The sequence below is a fragment of the Balaenoptera borealis genome (assembly GCF_965194805.1).
Source record: "Balaenoptera borealis genome assembly, chromosome: 2".
Taxonomy (NCBI): Eukaryota; Metazoa; Chordata; class Mammalia; order Artiodactyla; family Balaenopteridae; genus Balaenoptera; species Balaenoptera borealis.
Window position 1 is genome coordinate 179489831 of NC_138867.1, and position 23344 is coordinate 179513174.

Sequence of the window (23344 nt, forward strand, 5' to 3'; positions counted from 1 at the left end):
CGGCCCCGCCCACTAGCCGTCTCGGCCCCGCCTCCCTTAGGGCGCTCACAGGTCGCCCCCGACTCCTGGTACCGCGGGATCGCGGGAGGAGGGCGATCCTAATCCTGATGTCTCCGAGGTGGGCGAGGGGCTGGTCGGAGGAGCAGGGACCGTAGAATTCTGGGCTCCGCTTCCGTGGGGCAAACCTGGCACGGGGGAAACTGAGGAGGGCTGGAGGCGCTGGGCTCCCAAAGCCGACCTGAAGACACCCTTCCGCGAGCCAAGCTGTACAGACCCTGTCAGGAACGCGTGGAAGTCCTCCTCCCCCTCCTCCCTTCTCTCCCAGGTGCAGCTACCTGGCCTTGAGGCTCAACCAAGGAATCAGTGACCAGGGCCCAAGAGAGGGCAGGGCGCTTCCCCCTTCCTGCTCTGACCAGCCAGCCAGGGGAAGCTCTCCACTGGGGGAGGAGAGGGAGTGAGCCACTCCCGGGTCCCGGTGGGGTTGGGCACGGGGGTCAGAGGGCTCTGGGAGCCGGGGTTGGAGTCCAGTCTGGGAGACCGGCTTCTCAAAGGGAGACTCTGCCTCCCCCCCGCCCACGATTTCCTCCCCACTTTGGGAGGCCTGAGCTGGGTCTTAGACGACAGTTGACCTTGATCTGCCCTGTCTGCAAAACTCAAGGGAGAGGAGACCTGGACCAGGTGGCAGAGTGAAACCCCATCTCCCATGGGGTAAAGAAAACAAGTTCACCAGAGTAGAGACACTCCAAAACCTTGAGGGTTGGGATCCCCTAAGCTTAGGTTCCCCTGTGAAACCCTGCAATGGGTGCAACCCTTGAAGAAGTCCCTGTGGGCTCGACCACAGGCTGCCCAAAGACAAACCTTCATTGTGTGGACACCATAAGCGAGGTTACCTTCTCTCTCAGAGCTTCTGCTCTATTGGTGTGTGTGTGGATTGGGGGTGGGATGGGGTGGGCGGAGACAGAGGTAAGAAAGCAAATAAGTAAGGAACAAGATAATGTCAGCTTGTGACAAATGCTGTGTATATAACAAAGTAGGGTGGGGTGAAGTGGTAGCAAGGGGCAGGGGCCTTTTGAGGTGAATAGTTTCTCCCTTTCCTGTAGCCTCGGGAGAAACTCCTTGAGATCCATACCCTGGCGGTTTGTTTCCAGCTTTATGTTGGGATAAGTGTTTTCATAAACGACGCTTTGCACACTTGTGTAAGAGTCTCGGTGGTGACTGGAATCGAAGCCCCATGATCCCCAGACACGTGTCTCTTCTGTTCCCTACTGTGTCCCCAGCACTTGGGATGGTGCCTGGCACACAGTGAGCATTCAGTAAATGATGGACGGATGGATGCTTAGTTCAGGCCCTTCTAGATGCAGATCCTGAGGCAAGGAATTAGATGCAAATAGTTTCTCTGGAAGGTGAGGGAGTGGGGAAGGGAAGGAAGCCAGTAGTGTTAATGAGGGTGAAGGAGCAGGCTGCCAATATGGGCAACTGGGGTTCCATTGTGCTGGGGAGCTCTGGGAGATGGTGGAGGACGCACCTCCAAGTTTTCCCACCCAAGAGGTGAGGGAGTTGAAGCATTGATGCACCAGCTCCTGCCTGTCATGGCTGAGGGCTGCTCTGGAGAAGGGGATGGAGGGAGTGTTAATACCCTGACACTTCTGACTTTCCTGCAGGTGGGGACTGTGGGTGCTCAGGAGATATGGAAGGAGCTGTATGGCACCGCCACAGGTACAGACGCTTGAGAGGAATGTCTCAGTCATATGACACACATACAATGCTTTCCAGTTGTCCTCCAGAAAGCCTGCCCCCTTTACATTCCCACAGGTAGTTTGTGAGTTTTCTCGCATGGACACTGTCCAGGTTTTAAACAATTGTGGTAGAACACACACATAACATAGAATTTGTCATCCTAACCATTTTTAAGTTTACAGTTCAGTGCCATTAAGTACATTCAGTGTTGGGCAACCATTGCCACCATCCATCTTCAGAACTATTTTTGTTTTGCAGAACTGAAACCCTGTCCCCATTGAACTCATATTCCTCATTCCTCTCCCCAGCTCCTGGCACCCACCATTCTACCATCCATCTCTATGAATTTGAATCCTCTGGGGACCCCATATAAGTGGAATCACAGTGGTCGCAGCATTTTACATTCCCACCAACAGTACACAACTGTTCCAATTTCTCCACATTCTCACCAACACTTGATATTTTAGACCCAGCTTTTAAGGTTTTGTGAGCCTGAGGTAGTTACATATTACTGTGCTGTGTAACAAATTGCCCCCAAACCTAGCACCTTAAGACAACAAGAATTTATTGTCTCACATAGTTTCTGAGGGTCAGGAATCAATCAGAGTGGCTTCAATTGGTGGTTCAAAAGTTTCCCTCCCCCAGTGGTCCCCAACAACCACTGATTTGCTTTCTGTCACTATAGATTAGCTTGTGTTTTCCGGAATATTATATAAATGGAATCATACGGTGGATACTCTGTGTGTGTGTGTGTGTGTATGTGTGTGTGTATGTACAAATGTGATGGGGGAAGGGGTGAGGCAGAGGGAGCTGGTTCTTTGGGATGGGGTAGTGAGTCGCTAAGAGTCTGAAGAGATGGGGCTTGGGGGCAGAGAGCACAGTGTGTGTGTGGGGAGCCATGTGGTCTTAAGTATAAGCAGAGGTGCAAGAGGGCACCTGGCACTGTTGGCCAGCTCTGGGCAGCTGAGGATGGCCATCTTCCTCTTCTCGCTTCAACCCCCTCAATGCCACAGTCTCCTATCAAGGTCCTCCATGAGGCCTCTGCACCAGTTTGGCGGGTCACCAAAATGACACCTCTCACTCCCTCAGGTTGGGCTGGGAAACCTCGGACGGGATCTTCTCGGCTCCTCATGCACCCGTTTTTACACCTCCAGGACCCCCATAATCTCATCCCCCCAAAGCCCGGCTCTGCCAGGAAGCCTTTGCTGACTTGACTTCGTGTGACCTGGGAGGGTGTGGCGAGTGGGGGGTGCTCTGCCCTGCAGAAGGCTGGGTCATCTCTCACCATCCTCGGTCTCTCCCTCTTGTCCTTTCTTCCTCTCTTCCCCCAAATCTGGGGTCTACCCCTACATTCCCAGGGCTGCATTCTCCCACCAGTCCCCCCAGCCCAACCAGGTACGGGGTTTCCTGGGGTCTGTGAAAACCCTTTGGGTATGAGAGTGGCGGAAGCCCCAAGAATCCTGGGGGGCCCGCCTCTGCGGTCGCAAAAGCGGGGAGAGGGCCTGGGACACCGAGCGGTCGGATTGGTCAATTGGGCACGAGGCGCGATGGTCCCGCCCCCTGGTTGCCAGGGCCCAGCCTATCCGCGTCCAGGCGGGCCTTGGTCGCCAAGTAGTTGGGGTGGGGGCCGGGGCAGGTGTGTATGGCAGGGGGTGGGGAGAGGAGGTTAGGCTGAGTCCGGGACCCCAAGGGATTCCCCCCGAAGCCCGACCGGTTGGGTGTCTGGGGTCCTCAGGCGCAGCCGCGGAGAACCAGCCCCTCCCTCCTACGCGCTCCCGGCCGCCCTACTCGGCGCGCTCCCGCCTCTGCCTGCCGGGTCTGCATCCAGCGCGCGCGCCCCCTTCTCCCCCGCCCGCCGCCGAGGGGCCGGACGGCCTCCCCGCGCCGCCGCCCGCCGCCCCCTCCCCTCGCCTGCCCTCCGCTCGCGGCCGCCGCGGCGCTCCCACCCTGTCCCACCCCAGGCGACCCAGCGTGGAGCGGCGGGAGGCCGGAGCCCAAGGTGAGCTCGGCTCGAGCAGGTGGAAGGGTGGCGCGGACCAGGGCCCAGCTGGGGGAGGGGAAGGGCTCGGGACGCGGCTCTTTGTCTCCCCGAGCCCTTGCGCGGGCAGCCAGGGCCGCTCCTCCTCCCGGCAGGTGCCGACATCCCTCCGGGACGGCGCTGGTGGCTGGCGAGGGGGACCTGGGCGTGTGCTCCCGTCCCCTTCATCTGGAACCTGTGGCAGCCCCCTGTCCCGACGCTGGTGGTCAGGGTCCCTGAGGAGGCGAGGGGTAGGGGGGTGGATCTCCGGTCCTGAGAGGGAGCAGGGGGGTTGGCTGAGGCTGGCATGGCCTGGAGGAAGGTGGTGAGGGTGGGACTTGGGGACAGCCATGAGCAGCTGCGCTGGTGAGTGGTGGGTGGGTGGGAAGGAAGTGGATCCAGGCAGAGGTTTGGGCACCCATGGGTGGCGACACTGGGGAAAGAGCCGAGAGGTGCCAGGACCCAGATCCCTGCAGGCAGCGTAGCTGTCCAGGACCTGGGATGCTGATCGGTCTGCCTCCTCATCAGGTGCGAGATGGACAAGAGGGACACGTCCAGGGCAGGGGCCGCCGGTCGGACGCCCTCTTCTCGCCCTCCCAACCTTCCGACCCCCAAGCCCCCAGGGTCTCCACGACCCCCTCCCCCCGTAACCAGCGCAGCTCTTCGAGTTCTGGGAGCAGCGGGAGCTTCAGGGCGAGGGCCTCTGGCAGAGCGAGCGGGGGGCAGCCGGGGAGCTGCTCTCCCGGAGGCTACTCCCCGGGGGGGACCACTGCGGAGTGCTGGGACAGGCCCCCGGAGCCCAGGTACTCCAACCTCTTTTCCTGATTCGGACCCCATCTTCTTGCCCCCCTCTCCTCTGAGGCACCAGCCTCCCCTTCCTTTCCGGGGCACCTGCGTTGACTCGGCGTTCTCCCCACAGCCTCCAGGCCCCCAGCAGCTGGGAGAGGGGAGCGGGCCCCTGCGAAGACCCCAGGCCCAGGCTGTATCTCTAGCTCGGGGCATGCCAGTGGGCCCACCAGGTAACAAGGCCCCTCTCCCCTGGTGCCTTGGGCAAGGGTTAGTGTCTCCATCTGGAAGCTTTTAATTAAAGTGTGTGGGAGTACTTGCTCATCACTGGGCGCAAATTGGTGAAAGCTATTATTGGTTGGCAGAGAGGGCATATGCCCCGTTTCACAGATGGGGAAATGTAGACTTGGGAGACGAAACAAGGAGCTGGAGCGCTGTCCTGAGCGCAGACCCTTTTGTCCCCAGGCCAGGCCCTCTTGGGCAGAAGGGGCTCCGGCCCCCAGCTGAGGAACCTGTGGCCAGAGGAAAAGCCCCTGAAGGGCCCAGAAGGAGCGCCCTGAGCGCTGGGGCACGGAGAGGTACGTGATCTGGGGAGGAAGGGGGTTCCTCGGATGTGAGAGGGACCAGCCTAGAAGTATCGGCGACCCTTCGGTCTTCTGCTTTGTCCCCAGACTCTTCTGGGTCCACTCCAGCCGTCTCCTCCTCGGCCATCTCCCGTCGGTCCCGGGCTGCGGGCGCTGAGGTGGGTGTCCCCCGGGCAGCTCCGAGTGCCCGGCCCCGGCCCCCGACCGAGGCTTCCAGGAAATCAGTGAGCAGCGCCCCAGAGCGCAGCGCCGCGGAGCCGAGCCCTGCCACCAGGAGGCGACCCAGCGCCGGCGGGGGCCTTCAGAGGCCAACCTTGCGCCCCACGGGCTCCAGCGCCACTCCTCTGTCCTCCCCAGCCCGCTCCGGGGCTTCCCCGGCTGGAACACCCCGGGCTCTGGGGCATCCCTCGCAGCCCAAATCCAGAGGACTGCAGGCTCTACGCCCCCCGCAGGCCACACCCCCAAGGAAGGGCGCAGTCCCTGCACAGGGCTTTTCTCCTCCTTTGGCCACCTCCTCCCTGCCCTGTCCTATTGCACCGCCTTCCCATATCACAGCCACTCCCTTGCGGGGCTCGCTCCCTCCATCTCCACCGACCACGCCCCCTCCCCAGGCCCTTATCCACCCATTGGCCACGCCCCCTCCACTAGCCCCTCTTCCCTCTGCTCCACCCTCTCTGCAGACCCTCCCCTCTCCACCGGCCACACCTCCTTTGCAAGCTCCCCCCGCACAGCTGGGTACATCTTTTCCGGAGGTATCCGCCTCTTCCTTGGCCACGGCCACTTTTCTGACTTCAGTCCCTCCATCAGTTTCACCCGCTCTGCAGAGTATGCCCCCCACCGAGGCGTCTTTGGCTTTACCCCCTTTTCCAGCCCTCCCCTCTCCCTTGGCCACACCTCCTTTGTCGGGTCCTCTGCCACCAGCCACTGCCCCTCTACAAGCCCCTCTATCTCAAGCAACATCTCTGAGGAACCCGCCTTCTTCCCTAACCACACCCCCTCTTCAGGCTCCTTCTGCTCTGCCCACGCCCCCTCCGCAGGCCGGTCCTTCTCTGTCTCCACCTCTTCAGGCCACGCCTTATACACTGGCCACGACTCCCACACAGGACCCTTCTCTGGCCACATCCCCTCCGCAGACCTCTCCCCCTTCCTCTCTTCTGACCACACTCTCTCTGCCAGGTGCTCCTCCTCTAGGCTCACCCTCCCCCCTGGCCACGCCTCTGGCCGCTCCCCCTCTACAGGCCACTCCCCCTATACAGACATCATCTCTGGCCTCACAGCCTCTGCAGGCCCCTCCTCCACTGGCCGTGCCCCCCACACACACTCCACCTTCTCTGGCCACGCCTCCCTTTCAGGCCGCTCCCTCTCCTCAGAGCTTGCCTCCTCTGCAGGCTCCACCTCCTCTGGCCTCGCTCCCTCTGCAGGCCCCTCTCTCTCCCCCTGCTTCACCCCCTCTGCAAGACCCTCCCTCTCCCCTGGCCACGCCCCCTCCGCGGGCTCCACCTTCTCTGGCCTCACCTCCTCTGCAGGCCCCTCCCTCTCCCCCCGCTTCACCCCCTCTGCAAGTTCCTCCCTCTCCCCCTGCCTCACCCCCTCTGCAAGACCCTCCACTTCCCCTGGCCACGCCCCCTCCGCGGGCTCCACCTTCCCTGGCCTTGCCCGCTTTGCAGACCCCTCCCTCTCCCCCTGCCTCACCCCCTCTGCAAGCCCCACGCCGCCCCCCAACCCCGGGTCCCGATGCCCCAATCTCGGGCCCACGGCTGACCCTGGCTCTGGCCCCGGGTCCACCGCCGCCGCCCTCGCGCAGCCCGTCCAGTACGCTGAGCGGCCCGGACCTGGCGGGCCACAGCAGCAGCGCCACGAGCACGCCCGAAGAGCTGCGCGGCTACGACAGTGGGCCCGAGGGCGGCGCCGCAACCTCCCCGCCCGCCGATGCGGAGCTCGCCGCCTGCCACCCGGCCGCCTGGAGCCGAGGTTCCGCTCCGCCGCTGGCCATCCGCGGCACCTCAGGTAAGCAGCCCTCCGGACACTGCGGACCAGTAGGAGGGGCGAGGTCTGGGGACGGTAGGAGGGCGAGGTCGGAGGCGAGGCTTTGCAACTCGGGGGGCAGGACCTTTGGGTCTGGGGGCGGAGTTGAAGGAAGGGGCGGGGTCTTGTGTCGGGGGCGGGGCTTCCCGCTCCCTTTGCCCAGCCTGGCTCCTCTCCCCGCAGGAGCGGCCCTGCCTTGGTCTCCTGCTGCCGGGTCGGGCTCTGCTGACGGCTTGTGCACCATCTACGAGGCTGAAGGGCCCGAGTCGGCGACTCCCGCCACAGGCGCGCTGGATCCGGGGCCCGGGCCTGGCGCGGGCGGTGGGAAGGCGGCGGCTGGGGCTGGGGCTGGGGCTGGAGCGGCCTCGCGGGGCGCGAAGCCGGCGCGTCTGGGCGAGCTGCCGCTGGGAGCGCTGCAGGCGAGCGTCGTGCAGCACCTGCTGAGCCGGACGCTGCTGCTAGCTGCGGCCGAGGGTGCCGCGGGCGGCACCGGTGGCTCAGGGGACGCGGGGGGTGCCGGCAGCGCGGGGGGAGCCCGCACTGCGCTCAGCGACGCCGAACTGGGCCGCTGGGCCGAACTATTGTCTCCCTTGGACGAGTCCCGCGCCAGCATCACCTCAGTCACTAGCTTCTCCCCGGATGACGTGACTTCCCCGCAGGGTGACTGGACCGTGGTAGAGGTGGAGACCTTCCACTGAGCCAGACCCTAGCCCCGCCCACCCGCCCCACCCCTGCCTTAGGATCCGTCCCTCAGGTTGCACATCTTTGTCTTAGATCTCCCCCTCCCCTCCTCCTGGAGTCCGGCTCCCTGTGGATTGGTCTCAGACCCCTTAGAGCCCTAGAATTTTGGCCCAGGCTTGCGACCCACCCACACCTTTGGCCAAGGCTCACCCTTGAGCCCCGCCCCTTTGGCTTAGGACAAGCTCCCGCTCCCCTCGAGCCTCGTCCCTCCCTCGGCCTAGGCCCTGCCCGGAGTCCAGTGTATCGTCTACCGCGCGCGCAGCCCGAGTTTGCAATAAAGCCGGGACACTGAAGCCTGTTCACTTTCGCCTTCGCGGTCGCGGGCTGGGGCCCTCCAGCGGCGCAGCTGACCGCAGGGCGGCGAGAGGGGCTGGGCCGGGCTGTGCTGGCAGCTGTGCACAGCAGGTTGTAGCTCTGGTTGAAGGCCTTCCCGAACACTCCCCGGCCTTGCGTCTTCTCCATTGAGGATAGGGGCGCGCGAGGAGGGGCTGGGGTGGGACCAGGCGATGCCGAGTCCCCGTGGTCCAGCGCCGCGCACCCACCCGCTTTCGTGAACGTAGGTTTTCTCATGCCCAATTTCTCATGGAAAAATTAGGTGCAGGAGGGGCCCAGGTGAGGCCGCGCGACCGAGTGAGCAAGGCGTGGGCGGTGTGGCCAGTTGACCAAGCTCTTCCCACGCTCGGCCAGGGGAGCGGGCACTCCTGGGGGGAGGGGAAAGACACGTGGGAAAGGCTTGCTTGGATCCAAGGAGAAGGTGGGGGGCCCCTTCCTGAGGTCCCTCCTCACAGTGTGCACCGCCCTAATTTGCACACCCTGGGGTGTAGGAGGGAGACAGGGGTGGCCTGAGACCCATGGCCATCTCGGGTCCCTCCAGGGCCTCTCAAGCGCGCGCACTGCCCTCTGCTCACCGAGGAGGCTGCAGTGCAAAAGGCGGGCCTGCAGCTGGGTCCAGGGCTCATGAAGGGCATTCCCTGCCTCCTGGATGGACCGCACTAGGAGGGCCTGCAGGGAAGGGAAGGAGCAGCCTCTCCCAAAGCTGGGTGGGAGATCAGGGAGTCCTCACAATGCCCACTCCTCTCCAGGTGCCCTCATCATGCCCCTCTGTGCCTCCCAACCATGGGCCTTGCCTTTCATCCCAACTTCGGGTGTCCTCCCCAAGCCCCTCCAGCCAGGCATTCTTGCCTGTGTCCCAGAGTCAAGGGTCCTCACCAGAGCCAACCAATGTCTTCACTTGTCTCCCCCAGTCAGAATTCCTTGCCGTCCCACAGTCCAGTCACCCTGATCCTGGACCCTTTAAGCCCCAGCGCAGGCTCTTCTTTCCAAGTGCCCCTGCCGGAAATGCACCCCTTACGCCTTCCCTCCCTGAGGGTGTCATGCTTCATACCAAGAATGATGGAGGCCCGAGGGGAACCACAATCCCCGGGGCAGGTAGAAGGACAGAGTGGGACCCTGTGTTGGGCCCTCAACCCTATCTCTGCTCCTAGACCCAGTCCCTGAAGCCAGGTTCCTGTCAGACAGGAATCACCAAGTCCTGCCTGTCCCCCACCCCAGAAGCGGCTGCCTCCCAACCTGGGGTCTGAAGAGACATTGGCGCTGTCGCAGTGGGACACTGCCACCTCCACCCCTGGGAGCCAATCAGTTAGGTGGCAAACTACAGAAGTTCCTTTTTTTTTTGGCCACACCTAGTGGCATGTGGGATCTTAGTTCTCCTGACCAGGGATCGAACCCATGCACCCTGCATTGGAAGTGCAGAGTCTTAACCACTGGACTGCCAGGGAAGTCCACAGAGGTCCCTTTTTAAGCTGGGCCCTGGTGAGGACCCAGGTGTCCTTGTTTCCAGATGCTGAGACAAGCCCAAGGGTAGGGGCTGACTCCTGACATGCTGGGCAGCTAGGGCTCCAAGGCCAGCCCCTGTGAGGGTGCAGGGCAGAACCTCAGACACTTCCCCCAACGCCGGGCCCCCTCCTGGCAGCCAGCCAGGTGGAATTACCCGGTGGCAGCAGGAGAGGCAGACAGCAACTGCCAGGGTCTCAGTGTTAAATCTGTGTGATGGGAATGATGCATGGGCCCACAGGAGCTGTCGTGGGAGGGAATAGAACTGGGATTCGGCTGTCCTGGTGCATAACCAGTGTCCTGCCCTGCCGCTTGGCAGGTATCAGGCAGCAGAGTGGGGGACAGTTGGTGGGTCCACACTGGGTGTAGAGGGTAGGGCCTGGCTGGCACCTATTAAACGTCTCCTCCTAGGAAGCCTTCCTTTGCCATTCCTGGCTCTGTCACCCCTGTGCTAGCTGGGACTCTGCCTCAGCTCCATGGGCAACCCCACAAAGGATGCTGCCTCTCTGGGAACCCCTACTGCCTGGCTGTTTTGCCTCTGTACTGCCCCCCAACACTGTAGTCTACCTGATGGTGCCCCTCTCACTTAAGCCCTCCACGGCTCCCCAGCGCTCTTAGTTCATAGTGCAAACTCTTTCTCCTGACTAGAAAAGCCCCTTCACCGTCTGGCCATGCCCACTCTCTCCTGTTCCTTCTTCACAGACCTCATGTGCCTCCTGCTGGTCCTTGCGACGTCTCACCGTTATGCTTCTGCCCTTGCAGATCCCCCCCCCAACACCTCCTCCAGGAAGCCTTCCCTGATCTCCTTACACATTCGTCTAGGCACTTGCCACACTACTGTGCAGGCTAATCCCCGCCCCCACCCCAATGTCTGTCTGCTCCACTACACTTGGAACCCCTCAGAACCAGGCACAGTGGAGCACCCGGAAGGCCTTGGGAAGTGGGTGCCGAATAAACCAGATCCTGAATCTTCCTGAGGCCCTAAGACCCTTCACTCCTCTGTGTCTCTCAGGGGAGGCCCCAGCTGAGTCACCCAGGTGGGAAATCATGGCCCATCCTCCCTCCCCATCTCCAGAGCCACCCTCGTGAAAATGCCCTCCTCTAAGGGTCTGTCCATACGCCTGACGTCCCAGGTCCTTGGTGACTCGTTCCTACAATACTAACCGTCTCTTCCGACGCCCACACTTATGCTCACACTGTACGTGTGAATGTCCTTTCCTCTCCCACGCGGCACCCGACCTGGACAGCCTCTTTGGCCCCCCGCTACTGGCCTGCTATGATCTCCACCTCTGGTTCTCTTAGATGGTGGGAGGCTCCCAAGGACAAGGACAGCCTGCTCGCTTCCCCGCTGCTTCACTGGACAAGGGGCCGGGGACCCATGGCTGTGGTGATTCCCCTACCCCAAGGCCTGCCCCGCTCAGCATCCCTTGTCCGTGACTGTGTAAATACACTTTATTTTCCATCTTTCCCGCCTGGGCGACATGTGGAGTGTGAACAGGCAGTGTGCAAAATGGTGGTGGGCAGTGTGGGGGGCACGTGGGAGAGCCCCTCGGATGCCCACCCTGGTCCCCAGGCTTTGTTACACTGAGGAGTGGGCGACCGGGAAGGGGGTACTGAGCATGGATCCCCACCCCAGGAAGTGCCGGGGAGACTGCTTGTGATGCTGCTCTAGGCTCCAGGAGCACCGAGAGGGTCAGCCCGAGGGGCGTGAGGCCCCAGGGGGTAGGGGTCTGGGGGCATCGTTGGATTTTGGCACCGTTCTTGGTTCTGACTCAGCAGAGACCACGGGACCACCATGAGCAGGCGCGGGGAGGCAACTCACCTGGGAGGCCTCCTCCCCTGGGGCCTGGCTCTGGCCAGAGAGTGGGGCCGGGGATACTGAGAAGGAACGGAAGTGGAGGCTGGGGACACCCTGGAGAGGAGGCTAGCCTGGGTCAGGGAGCCCCTTCATCACTGGCCAGGCTGGGGCGATGGGACTGTCACAGAGGAAGATGTGGTGTGCTGGGGAGAGGGGGGGGGTCTCTTCATTTCCTTACAGCTGCTCTGGCCCCCAAGAAGCAGGGACAGACACTACCCAGGCCCTGGCTGGTTCCGGCTGGCCACTCACCCTGCGCGGCCCTGCACACAGTAGGAGGGGCTTTGGTTTCTGTCGCAGGGGCCACAATGCCTGCACCAGGCAGGAAAACCCAGCCTGGCCATCTGTCCCCAGAGGCCAAGGGTCCCGTGGGTGGTTCGGGGTGGTAACGACAGGCCTAGAGCGGCCTCTTCTTCCTCAGGCCTCCTCTAGCTCCTGGGTCCTTCCCAGCCGGGCCACCCTTGTCCCAGAAGGAGGCCAGCTAGGAGGGGGGACGTTCCTGCTCCTCCAGTCCTGGGACCCCTGGGTCCTCCCCTGCCCTGGCTGTTAAGAGGGGCAGATCATCCAGGTAACTGGGCCCAGAGGGGTACGGACCAAGATGGGTAAACACTGCTGGGGAGAGTGGGCCTGCCAGGGGACTCAGGATCCCCAGACTTCGGTCCTACCCTCTGCGCCCTGCCGCGCTGGTCCTGGCCCTCGGGGTGGGCGGGACCACCGAGGGCCTGGAGTTTGTTAAGTGCGGGCGGCGGCGAAGGAGCGGGCAGACGGCGGCCCCGGGCTCCGAGCACGCGGGCCACTGCCTCAGTTGTCCAGGCCCTGGCTGTAGGGTGCGGCCAGCTCGTCGGCATCGCTGTCTGAGCTGCCCTCACTGTCCTTGGCCGGCCGCTCCAGACGGCGGAAGAAGCGCGCGTCGCGCGGGGACAGCGGGTAGAGCGCGTCCTGCAGCGCCGCGCCCACGCCCACGCCGAGCAGCTCCTCGTCCGACGACGGCAGCGAGTCCTCATCCAGGTGCCGCGCCAGGCCGAGCCCATCGAAGGCCAGCGGGTCCTCGAAGGGCGGCGGGCCCTTCAGAAGCCGCACCTGGGGCGGGGGACCCGCGCGCTGGAGGCGTGGACCGACGTACCCACGGACGGAGTCCGGCCGCCGGGCCCCCTCCTCTCCCGCTCCCCGAGGCGCCGACTCCCGGCCCGTCACCGGCCGAGGACACCGGGGCTCTTACGCCCCTCCCGCGCTCACCTCGGCTTTCAGCTCCTCGATCTGGTCCTTGAGCTCGCGGATGTACTGCGACGAGTCCGAGTGGTTCAGCTGGCCCTGGATGCGGCCCTCCTCCCTCTGCGGGCGGGCCAGGTCGCCGGACTTCAGCGCGGGGTCCCGCCCCGCAGCCCGGCCCCAGCCCCGGCCCCGCCGCTTACCTGGATTTCCAGCTCGGCGATGCGCTGCCGCATCTCGGCCACCGCCGCCATGCTGTCCGCCTCCCTCAGGCGCACGGCCATCACCTCCTCCTTGCTCTGGGGGCGGGGGGACAAGCGGTCAAGGGGCGCGGCGGGGCGGGCGGGGGCGCGGGCGCGGGTGGGGGGGTGCGACACCTTGCACTCGGCCTCCGCCTGCTTGCGGCGGCTCTCGCTGAGCTGCGTCTGCAGCCCCTTGTTCTGCGCCGCCAGGTACTGCAGCTTCTCCTGCAGCGCCGCTCGCTCCGCCTCCACGCGGTTCAGCAGGTTGCGGTGGATGTGGTCCTGGGGGCGGACGGGCGGGGGTCACGGCCTCGCCGCGGGGCCGGCCCCGGGCTCCGAGTCCCCTCCCCAGGCGGGCAGCGGCCCACCTGCGTCTCGAGCTCCACCACGCGCTGCCGCAGCTCGCGGCCCTCGGCCAGAGCCTGGGCCTCGCGCAGCCGCACGCTCATCAGCTCGTCCTGCAGCTCGCCCACGACCAGCTTCCGCGGGGACTCCTTCCAGCGGCCGCCGCGGGACAGATGGGCCTGCGGGCAGCGGTCGGCGGTCGGCCTCCGCCTGGGAGCCCCGAGGCCGCTTCGTGCGCGTCGGGCGAGGCCCTCCCGCCCTCCCTCACCTGCCAGGTGTCCGAGAGCTCCTGCAGCTGCAGTTTCAGTTCCCGCGCCGAGGCCACGGCCTCGCCCTCCCGCACCTTGAGCGCCTTCAGCTCCTCCTGCAGCCGCGCCACGTTGTTCTCGTCGGGCAGCGAGCTGTTCCTCTGCGGGGAGAGGAGCGGTCAGAGCCCAGGGGAGCTGCGCAGCCACGCGGCCCTTCCCGCAGGCCCCACGCCCCGGCTCCCCTCTCCTCTGCGCTCCGCCTTGGGCGGCCCGGCTGGGAGAGGGCGCACCCTGGACCCCAGGATGCGCCGGGGGAACAAGGACCAGGCCCGAGGGGAGGAGACCCCGCCCTTGCCGCCCCGGCTGGACATCCTGGTCTGTAAAACCGGTGTAATAACAGCACCTGCTCTCTGGCACGACTGGCCTAGGGCAACCCCCTCACACCATGTGACTGCTAGTAACACTGGGTGGGCTGGGAGAGGACGGGCGCTACCCACCTGGGAATCTGAGATCCACACCCTCCGGGCCCAGACCCGGGACCTGGCCCAGCTGGAGCAGAGAAGACCGTGGATTTCAGCACCGTCTCCCTGGGGATGCACTGAGGGCCGGCTTAGGCCCTATCCTGGCCTCCCAAGGGCTCAGTGATGAGAGATTCATGCTCCAGCCTCTTGGACCAAAAGCCAACTCGCTGCATGAGGTTCTCCCTGACCCTTGTTTGAGTCTGGGAGTTGGGGTGGGGGGGTGGTGGCAGACCTACTGGGCCCACATTTCCCTCTGATGTGGAGGGAGAGGGGTGGGAAGCCCAGCTCTGGACAGGCGGGCAGTTGGGGACCGAGAGGCCGATGGCCCCATGCAAGGCTGTGGCAGAGACACCCCACCTGGGAGGGCACCCAAAATAGCGCAGCTTGGAGGTGAGGGGCATGGCTCCTGCCAGTGGGTGAGTGCTGCCCTCTGGTGGCCGGGGCACCTCCCTTCTGGCAGCGCACTGGGAATTGAGACAATAACCGGTGTGGAAGGAGCTGGGAAGGGACCAAGAGGCCTGGTGCCCCCTGCAGGGCTGCAGGTGGGAGAGGATGGCCCCCTGGGTGGTGTCTCCATGGAGGGGAGCAGCCCTGATGGGCCTGGGCCTTGGCCTTCCCTTCCCCTCTCTCCAATCCTGGAACCCAGGGCCTGAGGGGGACACATACAGCCCAGGGAGCCCATGAAGGCCACCGCACTGGTGGCCTGGTGCCTGACACATGAGGGCGGGCACACCCCTTGTGGAGTCGTGTTGCTTTTTGTATGCTTGTGTGTGTGTGTGCGCATGCACGTGTGTACCTCCAGGGCTTGAGAGGGTCTGAGGGTGAGGGGCCCAACTTCCCATCTGCCCAGACCCTGGTGTGGAGACCAAGGAGAAGGAGGCAGGGGCCGAGGGAGGTGCCCTGAGCTCCGTGGGGGCTGCTGGGGCAGGGGGCTCTGACTCCAGGGCCTGTCCCACTGGTCCCCCCTTCTCCTTGGCTAGGGCCTCTTGTCACCTCCCCTTCCCCAGGGTTCCCCCAGCACCTGCCCAGTCGCACCTTCTCCATGTCTAGAACCTTGTCCTGCATCTCCCGCAGGGCCCCCAGAGTCTCGGTCTCCCGCAGCCGTGACTGCTCCAGCTCCGTCTCCAGGTGGGCCACAAAGTCCTCGGTGAGGCGCGGGTTATCCTGGGGGCGGGCAGAGGGCTGTGTTGGGCCCCAGGCTGTGGCCAGAGGTGGGCAGCCTTCCTGCCAGCCGGCTGTGGGCCCAGGCCTGGCCCCACCCCGTCCACCTCCAGGGCCGGGCTGTGGGTGGAGAGGGGGGTGAGGAGAAACTCCGGATCCGCCGGAGGGGCCGGATGCCAGGGGGGCCCTGATGCTCTGTGCCTAGGGGTCCTGGGAACAGAGGGGACTTTCCATGGCCTCAGGATGCCATGGAAAGGGACACCAGTGACTGGTTCCCAGGATCACTGGGATGAGGACGGAGGGTGAGTTGTCCGGGGACCCCTTCCTGCTGTGTGGCCTGTGGCCTAACCACAGGGTGAGGGTGGCATGGGGCAGATGGGGAAAGAGTTTGCTGAGACTCCTTTCTTGGTCAGTGCCCAGGGGCTTCTCAAAGGTACCCTAGGAGTCCCAGGGGTGATGGGTGGGCCCAATAAAGAAGACCTGGCCGTGGGACTTCCCTGGCGGTCCTGTGGTTAAGACTCCGCACTTCCACTGCAGGGGGCACAGGTTCGATCCCTGGTCCGGGAAATAGGATCCCGCGTGCCGCGTGGCGCAGCCAAAACAAAACAAAACAAACCTGGCCAGTGGGGGAGGGCAGCCCCTGGGGTCAGAGCGGGGCCTGCATCTTGCTGCCTGGGGAGCCTGGCAGGGCAGCCGCCACCCTCTTCCCCCCCCCTGCCTAGCTGCCCAGGTCTGCTCGCTGCCCTTGACCACTGGGGGTCTCTGAGGCCCATGGGTACCAGTGGCTCTCCCTTGGCTCAGAAGGGCTCCGGGCCCCATGCCAACCTCTTGCCAGGCTGCACCTCCTCCAGGAGCCTCTCCCGCACTCCCTCCCTCTGCCTGCAGCGGCCTCCCTGCCTCACCCAGCTCTGATCAGGCCCTAAAGGCCAGAGCTCAGAGGTGGCAGGTGAATGTCTCTCTGACTGGCCTGAGAGGGGGCATCATGCCATGGGCGGGGTTAGCCCAGCCTCAGTTTCCCCACTGGCCTGGCTGCTTTAGAGCCAGGTGGGGCTACAGCACTCGAAGTTGCGGGGCAGGAGGTGGATGCAGGTGAGCAACGGTGAAGTTCCACCCCCTGTACCTGGGAGCGAAGAATCAGCTTGCATCCCTCAGGTCAGGTCTCCAGGCCTGGGTGAGGGGGCCCTCCTCAGCTAATGACCCTTCCGTCTCTCTACCCACTGTTTCTTGAGCACCCTGTGGTTTCTCCAAATCAGGGACCCCCCCTCCCCCCGCCCCCAGCTCACTGCCAGGCCCTGCTGGGTTCAGCCCTGGATCGCAGGGAGCCTGCAGCATCCTTCCCTGCCCCTCTGGGACCTGCGCTCGGGCATGCATGCTGAGTTTGCAGGCTGCAGCTGCTGGTGGGTTGCCACACAAGGCAGGCAGCCTGCTGGGTACAGCTGGAGGAAAGTTCTGAAAGCCCTCTCTGGGAGAAGCGGACTCTCTGCAGTGCTCCAGCACATGGGTCCTCCCACTACCCATCCGAAGTTCATGACCCCACAACAGACTTGGGCTGCCCCCTCACCCCCATCCCACCGGCTCAGACTGGTGGGCACAGGCCAGACCCTCTTCTGAGGGCAAAGTGCTGGGCGCTGGAAGCGGTTACCCTCTCCCTTGTCCCAGCTCCTGCCCTGCGTGGCTGGCCCCCCCGGGGAAGCCCTGAAACTGAGTCCCCCTAAAGCTGAGCTCCCCTGCCAAGCTTAGGATTAACCTCTCCATCCAAGACTTCACTGCCTTTCTGTGCCACCCCTCCCCCCGTCAGGATTGACAAGTTTCAAAGAAAAGGGGGGGATTGAAACCGAGCAGGACCCTGTGGGGCCTTCCCGGGTACAAAAACCCTTCGGTGTCCCCGTTGCTTGTTTGTAGAAAAAGGCTTTAGTTTCCTAGGCCTTCCCTGAGTTCCAGAGCACAGCAAGCGGTTAATGATGAGGGCGGTAGGTCACAGGACGCCTAGGTCCTCCTGAAGGGACACAGATAACCGTCTGACACGGATCTTTGAGCCGTTCTGCAGAAACTGAGAGCCCCAGCCAGGTGGCAGACAGTGACTGCATGCTGAACACAAGCACGCGCACGCCAGACTGGCTGGAGCCAGAAGGCTGATGCCGGAGATTCCCGAAGCATCACCCTGTTACCTCACCACCAGCCAATCGGAAGGAGGTCCATGAGCTGATGATGCATCCTAGGACCCTCTCCCCTAACACCGTCTTTAAAAACCCCTGCCTAAAAGCCAGTGGGGACTTTATGGGTTCCTTTGAGGAGGAGCTGCCTGTTCTCCTTGTTTGCAATAGATGCTTTACTTTCCTCCGCCACAACCGAGTGTTGGTGGATTGGCTTTGCTGCATGTCGGGTGAGCGGACCCGGGCTTAGTTCGATAACAGCCCAACAGCCCTTCAGACCCTGGGGAGACACCAGGGCTCCCCCAAGGAATCACAGCCCCATCAGTGGAAGGAGGGGTCCCGGCAGGGACAGCTCGTTCCCAGGGGCTCTTGTGCTGAGGCTGGGGGCCCGGGAGGGTGACTGCTTTCCTCTCAGTGTGGTAGGCCAGACACCCTACTGGGGGGTGGGAAACGGAAAACACGGGATCCCCCCTGGGTGTGGGGCAGTTCGCTGCTGAGGGTGGGGGAGAATCTGCACTCTGCTCTGGGTCCCCTGCCCCCCAGCAAGGAACAGGCGGGCCAGGGGCTGAGGCAGGGCTGATTTGGAGCCATTTGCTCAAGAGCCCTGCAGGCAGCTGGGCACGGGGCGTGGCCTGGCCCGGGTGGCCCCGCCCACCCAGCCTGCTACCTGCTGCTCCTGCAGCTGCCGGATGGTGCTCTGTGCCTTCTGCAGGTCCTCGGCCGCTGAGCTGCACTGCTGCCGCACCACTGCCAGCTCCCGCTTGATGACGTAGTTCTCCTCAGCCTCCTGCGCTCGTGTCACCTGCCCCTGAGCACAGCGAGGACAGGGGGCCGTGACCCTCTGCTCACACCCCAGGCGAGGCCCACAGAGGGTGGAGGTGGGGCGGAAGGAAGAGGGGTGAGGCCTCCCACACTCAGAGCCTGGGATGGGGCGCCCCACGGGGCCTGGGGATGGGGGGACCGGCAGGAACAGGACACTGGGAGGAACCTGGAGGAACACAGCCACCCGGGGCCCAGGCTCTGGCTCTCAGCCTCTGTCCCAGGTGAGGAGAAAGAAGTCCTTATCCAGGGCACATGGCACAGCAGAGGCTGGGCTCTGCTGGTGACGCTGGGGATGTGGGGGTAGCCAAGGGCCCAGAGGCTCAGGGCTGGCTCCTTAGGGCCAGGTCGGGGGGTGGGATACATCTCTCCTGGGACCTGCTCCAGTCCTGGAGCCCGGGACTTCCACCTGCCCGAGGCCCCCCCAGCCTCATCCCTTCAGCCCACCCAACTTAGGCCCCCCATTCCAGGCTCAGAGCCACTAGGTAGTGGGCAGAAGCTTCCAGATAAAGCCATTCAAGATGAGGCAGCAGCAGAAGCAGGTGAGTGAAAGAAGATGGCAGGCCTTGCAGGTGGGAGCAGAGAAAAGTGTGAGGGGCCAGAATGGGTGTGTGTGTGTGTGTGTGTATGTGTGTGTGTATTGCGGAGGCTCAGCCGTGCACACACCAGGGCCTGTTGCTGATGCAGCCTCAGGGTCCCCGAGCCCTCTTGGGTCCCCACCTGTGTCCCCTGGAGGAGGAAACCTGTGCACGTGCGTGTGGGTACACTCACAGATGCGCCCACACGCACCACGCGTTTACACGCACGCCCCCTCCCCCAGAGGGAAGCCTCCGTCTCCCGGGAGAAGCGGTCCCCAGTCACCCCCATGCGCAGCTCCAGGCCTGCCCCCCTCACCCCCCGGGGGATGGCAGCGGCCAGGGAAGAGGTGGTCTGGTGGTCATGTGCGGGGACCAGGAGGAAGTGGGAGCGGGAGACGAAAAGCTACAGTACCTGGATTAGCCTATCAGCCAGAGCAGCGCTCTCCTACCCGGTGGAGGGGTTCCGAGCGACAGGGGGAAGAGGCAGAGCAGGAGGCGCGGGGACAGGAGAGAGGGAGAGACAGACAAGAACCACTTGTCACTAACGCAGTGGACTGTCTCTAGAAGCAGGGAGAGAGGAGACCAGAGAACCAGAGAACCAGCAGGAGAGGACCCAGAGGAAGACCAAAGCCAGAGCCAGCTCCGTCCTGGAGAGGGGTCTGCGTGTGAGTGGGGAGGGCAGCGTCACTCATGGGGGCCGCCAGGCGGGGGCCTCACTCGTGAGTGAGGAGGTGCCGTCCGGGGAGGGGGCAGGGGAGGGAAGCACTGGGCCCGGTGGGTGCATTTTAATTTGGAGGCAAAGTGAGAATCAAGGCTTTGGGGCAAGGGCAACAAATTCCACCTACTCCCTGTGGTCAGCGGAGGGTCAAGCAAGACTGAGCGGGGAGCTGGAAGTAGAGGATCCCCGTCTCTACTCCCATCTTTAAAAACAGGTTGGGGGCCAGGGTCAAGGCTATGGCACCCCCTCCAGAGTGCAAGGCCGTCCCCTCCTCCCCCACCCTGTCTCCTTTCTTTTGTCCGAGCAGCCCGCACCCAGGCAGCCCGGGAGGGCACCGGGCACAAATGGATTTCCATGTTTGCAGTTGACAGGGTTATAACTCAATCCCTCCTCAAGCAAAGTTTCGCCACAGTCCCAAATTTATACAGCAGCCCAAATCTCAGTGGGGCTTGTGGTGGGGCCTCTGGGATTTACGTCACAGGCTTTGGGGTGGGGGTGCGCGGCGCCCGGGGCAGGAGGCTGGCTGGCCCTCTGGCTGCTGGGTCCTGCTCGGGGCTGGGAGGGTTTGGTGCCACAGGCTGGTGGCCGCACCCCTCACCTTCTCCAGGGTCTCAATCCGTTGCTTCAGGAGCCGGTTCTCTGTCCGAAGCCTCTATGCGGGGAGAGGGGAGAGCATGTCAGAGCCCGCCTCCTGCTCCTGTACACACAGAGGTCTGTCCCTTCAGGGCTAGGCCACCTCTGGGCAGGACAGCGCCAGTGTCTCATGCTCTGGGTCAGTGATTCCAGAAAACAGTCAAGGCCAATTCCCGTTCGGAATGGTCCACCAGGTGTTTTTTTAAAAACAAACTCTGGTTCAGTAAAAATAGTGTGATCACTTTGGTAGCTATGCACTGTGTGTGCGGGGGGTGGGGGGCTTTGGGGGCGGTGGTCCCTCCTCCGGAGTCTGTTTCTACCCCACGCTTGAGCCTGTAAAGGGCCAATGTGACGCCTCCCACGGGGCAAAGGCCTCTGTGTTTTGGGGGAAGCCGCTCGCAGACAGGTCCCACCCCTCACTGCTTCACTTGGAGCGCCAGGGTTGAATTCTCAGAGGACAAACTCAGAGTCTGGGTCCAGGGGAAGTCTTGCTGAACACATGCTTCTTTCAGTTTGACAACTACATTTCCGCAACCCACTGAGAGCCAGCTGTACCCAAGAGTTGTCACTTTCCCCGGGCTGGGGTTCTGGAGATGGTCTCCTTGCTTCCGCCTTCCATCCTGTGCTGGTAGTCTTGGTTACATATTTGTGGTTTTAGGTTCCCTTACAGCCTTTTGGGAAGCAGGGGAGGTTCACATCTGCCTTGCACCTAGTTTCTAACTACGTACCCCTTAAGCAGTGGGTATAGAAATAGTTTTGATCGGCGGATTAGTGAGGGTCCTGCTTCCCTGCGGATCACACAGAACATTGCCTGGTTTCTACCGGGGGAGAAAAAGGTGATGGAAACACCCAGAACACTCCCAGGAAGCAACTGTGGTCAGAGAGAGTTGCAGACTTGATTGATGGGCACTGACTCATTTCATGGGAGGGGAAACTAAGTCAGAGGCAGGCAGTGTCTTGCCCGAGGCTCCCGGCTGGCTGGGGTCAGAGCCGTTGCCGGCACAGGTCTCTGTTGCTCATAGGGATCCAGAACCAGAGTCCTGACCCCTGACCCCTGGAATGTCTGCCCCCTTTCTGGCCTCAACGCATTGATGCCACAAGCTCAGCCATCCCTGGAGGAGCTGGATGTGCCGACCAACAACTAACCGCTCTCCTCTTCCTCCCAAGGGAAAACCAGACAGAGAGTGAACAAGGACTACAGGGGCCTATGTACTAATCACACTATTAAATTTTTTTTTTCTTTTTTTGCCATGCGGCATGCGGGCTCTTAGTTCCCCAACCAGGGATTGAACCTGTGGCCCCTGCAGTGGGGGCGCAGAGTCTTAACCACTGGACCACCGGGGAAGTCCCTTTTTTTCTGTATTTTTGATGTTTTGACATCCTGCGGCCTTGCTAGTCCTGGAGACACTGCCCCTCCCAGGGCTAGCTAACTCCTAGGGAGAGTAGACAACCTGCCTGCTAGCTTGCCTTCCACAGGCAAACCAGCCAATCCAGAGCCCATGCCCCCACCCACCTCCCTTATCTAACTCTCGCACACCACGCTAGTATTTCCCCTGCTCTCAATTGTTCCAGGACAGCTAGGAACCACCCCTATAGCCCAGAGCCTGGAAATTATTCAAACTAGCCAATCCTGAACTCTCTTGAACTTGCCTACCCTGCCTCACCCATCCCTTCCTGTGGAAACCACAATAAGGGCTCTGGCCCATGCTTTTCTTCTTCTGCCTCCTGACCCTCCCTGGTGCTTCCCCATGTGGCCCTGCGTGCAGAGGTGTGCCCCCTCCTGTGAGTAATAAACTCTTCTTTTGAAGGCAGTTGTCTCTGTGTCTGTCACCTCACCATACCTGATTAAAACAAATCCCAGGTACATTTTTAAACAGGCAAAAGGTGCAAGGGCACAGGGCAGGGTCAGGGGAGAAGGCATCTGCCCTGCCCTTCGGCACGCAGTCTCCTCTCGTTATAAATTTCCAGGCTGGGCATGTGGTTTAAGGATCCGCTGTGTCCCTCCCTACTGCTGAGCCATCATGGTCACCATATGGCAGCAGGCCCTTGTCTGTGCATGAGCAAAACATACACGTTTGGACTGGTGCATCAGTAAAGCTGCCATTCCTGAGAAAGGGAGATGCTTAAAAATTCAGGACACAAGACTATTTCTCAAAAACTTACAAACAGGGCCGGGGCAATGATGCCCTCTTTCGCCACTCAGGTATGGGTGGCAGGTGACCTGGATTCGAATCTAGGTTCTGTCTCTGCCTTTCTAGAGGAGGTCGGGATGACGATGATGGTGGTGGTTAATAATAATAATTATTTGAACAGGAGAGCGTCATCCCTATTTTGCAGAAGGGGACACTGAGGCTCAGAGAGGTGAATTCACCTTCCCGGCAGGTCACACAGCTGGTCTGCAGGAGAGCTGGGATTTGAACTCTGGTCTGTGGGACTCCAGTCCCAGCCACTGTGGGACTCTGCCACTGAAGAGGACAGAGCCAGGCTGTGCTGGTGTTTGTGTTTGTGTCTTTCCCCCACCTCCACTGGACTGGGGGGCCTCAGTCCTGCTGTGACTCTGACACATAGTGCTCACTAAACGCCTGTTGAGGGAACAACCAAAATCACGTCTGAAGAGATGAAAGCAGAGGGAAGGAGATGGAGGGACGTCTGGGTTCAGAGGTTCTGCACACCCAGAAAACCCTCTATGATGTTGTGATTTACAAGGAATATATACTTGGTCTTTGTCCCTGGTCCTGGCACAGGCTCCTAAAACCCTGGGAATTTCCTAAGTGAGGAGAGGAATAAAGGCGTCTTTGTTATGTTAATGAGATGACTTTTGGAAAGCCCTCCCCACCCCACCCCCCATCACCTAAGGATGGTGCTGGTTGCCAGGGGACCCAGTCCTGTGATGAGAGGGTTGGACCTTTCAGTCCCACCCTCAGACCCCCGGGAGGGGAAAGGGCTGGAGGTTGAATCTCAGTGGACCTGTTCACCACCGTGTCCCCAATGCTGGGGGTGGGGGGGGTGGCCCTTGCTCCCATGCCGGCCTGGTGGTGAGTGAAAGGACAGGCAGGCCGAGGGACCACCTCTCAGAGCCTAAGGACCCCCTGCTGTGTGGCCCGCGCTGGGTGGGCTGCCCTCTAGCGGCCGTCGAGGG

The 23344-nt window shown here is 62.5% G+C and overlaps 2 protein-coding genes across 14 annotated transcripts in view; one reads left to right on the top strand and one right to left on the bottom strand.

Moving 5' to 3' along the window:
- Window positions 1-33: 33 nt before the first annotated feature.
- On the top strand, window positions 34-8183 carry PRR36 (proline rich 36; the record flags this gene model as incomplete). Of its 4 annotated transcripts, XM_082381628.1 has the most annotated exons (8): window positions 1569-1716; window positions 3096-3132; window positions 3473-3736; window positions 4283-4557; window positions 4674-4773; window positions 5006-5118; window positions 5212-7131; window positions 7333-8183. In XM_082381628.1, 8 exons carry the CDS (start codon window positions 1569-1571, stop codon window positions 7845-7847), a joined length of 3372 nt encoding a protein of 1123 aa, XP_082237754.1. In that variant the 3' UTR covers window positions 7848-8183. The 4 variants fall into 4 exon arrangements, with proteins under 4 accessions (XP_082237756.1, XP_082237755.1, XP_082237754.1 ...); XM_082381630.1 differs by lacking the exons at window positions 3096-3132; window positions 3473-3736 and adding an exon at window positions 34-118 and having other exon boundaries at window positions 1662-1716; XM_082381629.1 differs by lacking the exons at window positions 3096-3132; window positions 3473-3736 and having other exon boundaries at window positions 1556-1716.
- A 2974-nt stretch (window positions 8184-11157) lies between these two features.
- The window catches only part of EVI5L (ecotropic viral integration site 5 like), a 29694-nt gene continuing 17507 nt past the window's right edge, over window positions 11158-23344 (bottom strand). For 2 of the 10 annotated variants that reach the window (XM_082383124.1, XM_082383119.1), the window contains 10 exons: window positions 20171-20224; window positions 19267-19299; window positions 18125-18265; window positions 15179-15424; window positions 14120-14171; window positions 13643-13783; window positions 13398-13553; window positions 13165-13311; window positions 12991-13086; window positions 12437-12934 (listed from right to left, as the gene is read on the bottom strand). In XM_082383124.1, coding sequence (XP_082239250.1) covers window positions 12579-12934; window positions 12991-13086; window positions 13165-13311; window positions 13398-13553; window positions 13643-13783; window positions 14120-14171; window positions 15179-15424; window positions 18125-18265; window positions 19267-19299; window positions 20171-20224 — 1422 coding nt within the window. In that variant the 3' untranslated portion in view covers window positions 12437-12578. Of the gene's footprint in view, window positions 12935-12990; window positions 13087-13164; window positions 13312-13397; window positions 13554-13642; window positions 13784-14119; window positions 14172-15178; window positions 15425-18124; window positions 18266-19266; window positions 19300-20170; window positions 20225-23344 lie in introns of all 10 variants that reach the window. The other 8 variants (XM_082383127.1, XM_082383128.1, XM_082383121.1 and 5 more) reach the window with 8 other exon arrangements.